The sequence below is a fragment of the Oryzias melastigma genome, linkage group LG18 (genome assembly GCF_002922805.2).
Source record: "Oryzias melastigma strain HK-1 linkage group LG18, ASM292280v2, whole genome shotgun sequence".
NCBI classification, from domain to species: domain Eukaryota; kingdom Metazoa; phylum Chordata; class Actinopteri; order Beloniformes; family Adrianichthyidae; genus Oryzias; species Oryzias melastigma.
Window position 1 is genome coordinate 14,057,381 of NC_050529.1, and position 5,934 is coordinate 14,063,314.

The window sequence follows — 5,934 nt, forward strand, 5'->3', positions numbered from 1 at the left end:
GAACAGAAACAGGTTAAAAAGAAACAAAATAAAACATTATATGCTGCTTAAACAAATGAAGTTCCAATGAAGGCGTGATGTAACATAAAACGAAACCGTAAATGGACATTTCTCAGACGTGAGTTTGGTTACATTGTAATTTGAGACCTAAACAAGCATCACACAGGTTTTAGGCACAATAGATGTATGATACAAGTAACCAAGAAAGAGGTAAAATGGGGTTTGTTGACTACATTTCTCCCAACTTCTCCTGCTTTTACAAAATTCTTTTATTTGATCTGACTCACTGATCCAGGACATCTTTAGCCAAAAAGAATTAACCAGTGTGATTCAGAGATAAATACTTAGTGGAGTAGGAATTCATTAAATTAATCTTACCATTTTATTAACACGAAAGGCATAATAATGTTCAGGAAGAGTCTTGGGATATATCGCGATATGTATCGTATCGTGAGATGTGGACATCGTCATAGTCTTGTCAATACACTGGGTACTAAACAGTGCAGGTGAAGTTCTTCTATTCCTTACATTTCTTACAAGATAATCAAGTGTTAATTAAATCTGTGAACTAACAAACAAGTAAGCAAGACTTCAATGTAAATCCATTCACATTTCAGCTTCATGAAGTTCAGGCCACTGTTGTTTTTCCACATCAAAATAATACAAAGAAAGCACTATTCATTGCGAGCACAGTTTAATTTATACCCATGGGAGACTCTTGGTGGAAATGTAACGTCATCCTACCCCTTTTGAATTATTTTCAGTGTTCCAACTACTGCTTTAACTAGCAAATATCTTAATCAAATAACTGCTGCATTGTCTGACTGTTTAGCTTCGGTTTCACTCCTTTACCCAAACTTTGGCCCAGCATGGAATTCTTGTAGTTACATTACTGCACAACAGGAGCTATTAAATATTAGAGATTTACTCTAATCAAATTATTGGAGGTTTTCTCCATGAAAATGCAGCAGCCTATTGCCAGTATCAAAGATGGATCATTAGAAATGAGTGTTCACTCCTTTTTCGGGGAAAAAAAAACAACCAACAAGAAGGGCTGTAGTGTTCTATTCAATCAATAAAACCAGCTGTCATGACAAAATGAAGCATCTTTTCTTAGAATCCTTGTTCTGGTTGAAAAACTTTGGAAATTATGGAAAGTAAAAACATCTCAACTGGACAACTGCCACAGAAAATCACTCAGTAACTAAAAGTCATTTTAAAGTCGCTCTCTGATCATCTTTGATCTATTATAAAAGCGTTCCTAGATGTCTTTTCGGTATGATCATGTCATTTTTAGGCAACATTTTTAACATACTGTCAATTTTTAAGAAGTTTCTACAGAGCTGCAGTTGTTTGTTGGAAATTCCCCTCTGAGTTGTGGATGGGACCATTGGAACGGAACAGCCCAAACATATTTTTACTGGCATCATTGGAGCTATCCGGCTGTACAGTTTTGAGCCAGATGCCAGCTCAGATGAGGAAAACAAAGACGTATCAATCTTTTTATCTGCAAGTGGATGGATCAGAAGGGAACTGAAGCCTCACCCAATGATTTTTTAGCATAATCTTTTTCACTGGAAGAACCAGCACTTGATTGAACTGCTTCATTACATCATCACCGCAGCTCTTTGACTCAAGGTTAGCCTCATAAAAGACCAAAAACGAGCTTTTAACAAACATTTGTGAAAAAAGGAGCTGTGATAGGATGTGACTTGTCCACGAAGCACAATCCCCAAATTCCCAAATATTCCGCTGTCAACTGTCAGACAAAGTGATTGCGAACATCAACTTAATCAGGAAATGGAGGACCGGGTTAAATGCAGATTCTGAGGCGCAAACAACAAATGTGCACCACCTTCATGCAGCTAATCACGACAGACACCTCAAAACTCCACGCGACCTCCAGATCAGCTCCCTGATGGGACGGGTCTTCATGGGTGAGCAGTAAGTTGGACGACAGCCGTGCATCATTTTTATTGCTATGCAAAGCGTCAATAGCCAGGGATGTAAAAAAGTCCCACGACTGTAAATAAGTCAAGTGCTGTCTTGTCCCAAATGTGTGGAGTTTGGCGGTGGGGGTATCATGATGTGGGGTTGCTTTTCAGTTCTACTTAAATAAACCGAACAGCTTGTTTAAATAAAGCTTTGATACATCCATCACCTAAAGCTCATTGTCTGACTGATCCAAATATGTTTTGAATGTTTGGTTTAGGCTGTCAGCTGTATTTAAATGTGCTCAGCTTTTTCTAAATGAAGCCTTTTGACCTTATTCAAATCAGCTGAGCTTTAACTGAGGATGCTGCGCCGCTCACCAACAAAGTCCTTCTAAGCATAGATGAAAGTGTGGAGGAATCCTATTGTGAGTCAGAGGATAAGTTGGATTTTTATTCATTAACCTGTTTTTGGAAAGATGGTGGGAATGTCACCTCTGGACAAAGCAAGTCTTTTCATGTGTTGTGGTGAGTCTTTGTTTTTGATTTATGTATTATTTATTAACTAGAGACATGAGGAACAGGAAGTGTCTCTCACATTGAGAGTTTTCTTTATTCTATTCTTTTGTTTTCAATCATATTTTTGTAGATTTGGGTTCAATGTACCCCAGCTTGGAGACAGTCACATAACTTGACACTTCAGTCATCTTTTAATCTTTTCCCAGTGGTTTTCTAAATCATAATTATGCTGTTTTTAACATTACAGCTAATTATGCTGTTTTAACATTACACCTAACATTACAGGCGCGACAAAAAAGACGAGCAATATTGGAGCTACCCAGCAGTGCAGTTTTGACCCGGTTCAGATGAGGAAAACAAAGACGTTCAAGGATCTAGTCATGTACAAGTGGATCAGAATAGAGTGGAACAGGGAGTTTGTGGCCTGCCCATCTTAGTTTCTACATAAAAAAATACAATCTTTTTTTTGTCTGCTCCTGATTCACAACAATTTGAAGAAATACTCAGAAATACAATTTTAAACTGAATTTTCTTCATATCTGTCCTCCGTTATTAGAAAAATTCCACATGTTAAAAACATCAAAAAGTATTTAAAATGTATTACACATTTTAAATTTTCGAAATATGCAATGTTTTAAGGTAAGTTATATTTCGAAAGTAATAAAAAGAAAGAGGGGGAAAAACTTCTTTAGCTTACATTTTTATTTTTCCATGAATCATTAAGGAATATTCAAAGGTTATGGAAAAAAAAAGAAAAACAAACATGTTTTTCTCATACTGATATTTTGCTTTATTTTGATCGTGAAATTAAAGAAGTCCTATTTTCCTCCTTCCTGATATGGAAAAGATTTTGCATATTTTCAGAAATCAATTTTTCAGATCACTAAACAAACTAGGGATCAAAAGAAATACTGTACTGCCCAAATAAATGAAATAAAAAAATACGCTGATGTATGTGTACAGACATACATATATATGTATAAATATATATATAAATATATATATATATATATATATATATATATATATATATATATATATATATATATATATATATATATATATATTCATTCATTCATTCATTTTCTTGGCCGCTTTGTCCCTTTCGCGGTCGCGGGGGTGCCGGAGCCAAACACGGCTGCTGATGGGCGAAGGCGGAGTTCCCCCTGGACAGGTCGCCAGTCCGTCACAGGGCCATATCTACGTATATATATATATATGTATGTATATACATATATATGTGCAATCTTATCTTATATATACAGTATATATATAGATAAGATTGTACATATACAATGTATATGATTTTATATGAATTATATATATACATACATATATATACATACATATATATACATATATATATATATATATATATATATATATATATATATACACACATCTATCTATCTGAAATGAAAAGCGCTTTATAAATAAAAGCTGATTGATTGATTGATTGATATCCATCCATCCCATTAGTCACTGATTAATACACCAGGTGTGGGATAAAGCCATTTGACTGGAGGAGTTTGATTATACAATCTGTCCAACTCAATATCAGTTACAATCTTTCTTTATTATTGATAATTGTACGTTCTAGCTCCACTGGATCCAACCATTGTTTCTCCCGACTGCCCATCAAAAATACATTTGCTGTAAAAATCCTTTGAATCCTTTAAAAACTGATTTTATTCATTCAATTTTTCCGCTTTATTGATCATCTACCGCTGTGTCTTTTTAGTGATTTCCTTCCTCTGTGCACATAAGTCCAGTAACTGTTTGACCCGTTTTATCTTCTTGTTGGTTTTGCTATCCCTGTTTGTCATGAATTTGCCAATTTTGTACTTCAGTTAATTCATTTAACTCTTCAAAATGTGTGTGTTTGTTGGATTTTCCATTGGTTTACTGAAACCCCACAGCTTTACGAAAAATTAATTGGGATGAAGAGCTGGTTGATGATTGCTATCTCGAACAGCTTCTACTTAAGCTTAAATGAAAGTAGAATTGAGAAATGTGAACCAAACGCATCATTTGGAAACAGCATCCAATTTTTTCAGGCTGTCTTCATCTAAAAGCAATATTTGTTTAGGGGATTTAATTATTTACAGAATTCAAAACTATGCAAAGTCAGGATGAACACAAACTGTTTTTGATACCATACATCAGTCTGACTTGTTTCCTGTTTCTTTAGCTCTGCTCCTGACCTTCACCGTGGCAGAGAGGGAGTACTTTTTCCTGCCCATACCTCTGACCTGGGATACTGCCAGGAACCACTGCCAGGTATTTTGTATGTCCAGTAGACTCAGTCTGATTCACTTTACCAACTACTTCATGGTTTACTCACAGTATTACGTTACGTACTCACTGATCGTTTGATGGGTTTTCTAGAACACACTAAATGGGCATTCTTGAACACGCTTGAAGCTTATTGTGATCACACTGGACTGTCATTACATGATACTGGGGTATGTACTCACAGTTGGAAGAGGCGAAGTGGTGCCAAAAAAGGAGTAGAGGACACAAAACTTTTCATTCTTGACCACATTTACAAACACTTAGAAAAGCCTAAATCATTTGCTAGACATTTATTTGCAGATTTTTCTTCAGCCTTTAACAGGATGCAACCGCATGTTTTAATCCCATCATTTTAACTCACCTGATCAGTTCTTACTTTTGCTTTTAAGGTTTTTAACAGATAGGAAGCAGCAGGTCTTAGCGAATGGAGTTTTATCTGACGTCATCGTTTCAAATACAGCTTCTCCACAAGGTTGTGTTTTATCTCCCCTTCTTTTTATCCTTTACATCGACTGCTGTGGGTCATAGAAAGAAGGCAGCTACCTGATTAAATTCCCCGTTATATTGCTCCAGCAAGAAAAAATAACTGGTACTCCGCATCTTTCATCCCAAATGCCATAAAGCTCCTAAATCAAAGTGAACACACCCGAGTGAAGACAGTACCTGTTCCAAGCCTATCCTTTAATTGTATAAAATTCCATCCACTATTTTTTGTTTTTAAGTCCAAGTTTACAAGTACAAGCAAAGAGAAATCAGCCCACAACCTATTGTCACCTGCATTTGTACAGAAGGTTAACGTTTACTAGTGTTGCGGGTTCATCTGTTGTTCAGGCCCATAGAGGCTCATAGACAGCAGCAGCTGTATCTTAAAGTCACAGATTCAATGATGCAAATTGAGGCAATCTGAAGACCCGCAGCGCAATTTGAGCAACAGGCGCGGCGGTGTGGTAGCAGATTGATTTGAGCGACAAGCAGTAAATTTGCCGCACAGCAAAAGGGGGCGGAGATTGTGAATTTCTCGTGCGAATTGCGTTTGATGGGAATGCACCGTGAGATGAATGCAGGTGTCTTGCAATTCCCTTAAGGCGCCTATGGTCAACTTATGAGACATCATAAAAATGGAACATTTTGAGCTCTTTAATGTGTATATACATGTGTATATACATATATATATATATATATATATATA

The 5,934-nt window shown here is 36.2% G+C and overlaps 1 protein-coding gene across 2 annotated transcripts in view; it reads left to right on the forward strand.

Annotated features, from left to right (window-relative positions):
* Window positions 1–2,346: 2,346 nt before the first annotated feature.
* LOC112156303 (receptor-type tyrosine-protein phosphatase eta) overlaps window positions 2,347–5,934 on the forward strand; it is an 11,673-nt gene continuing 8,085 nt past the window's right edge. For both annotated transcript variants that reach the window (XM_036216940.1, XM_024288541.2), the window contains exons 1-2: window positions 2,347–2,459; window positions 4,642–4,730. In XM_036216940.1, the coding sequence (XP_036072833.1) occupies window positions 2,411–2,459; window positions 4,642–4,730 (138 nt within the window). In that variant the 5' untranslated portion in view covers window positions 2,347–2,410. The remainder of the gene's footprint in view (window positions 2,460–4,641; window positions 4,731–5,934) is intronic.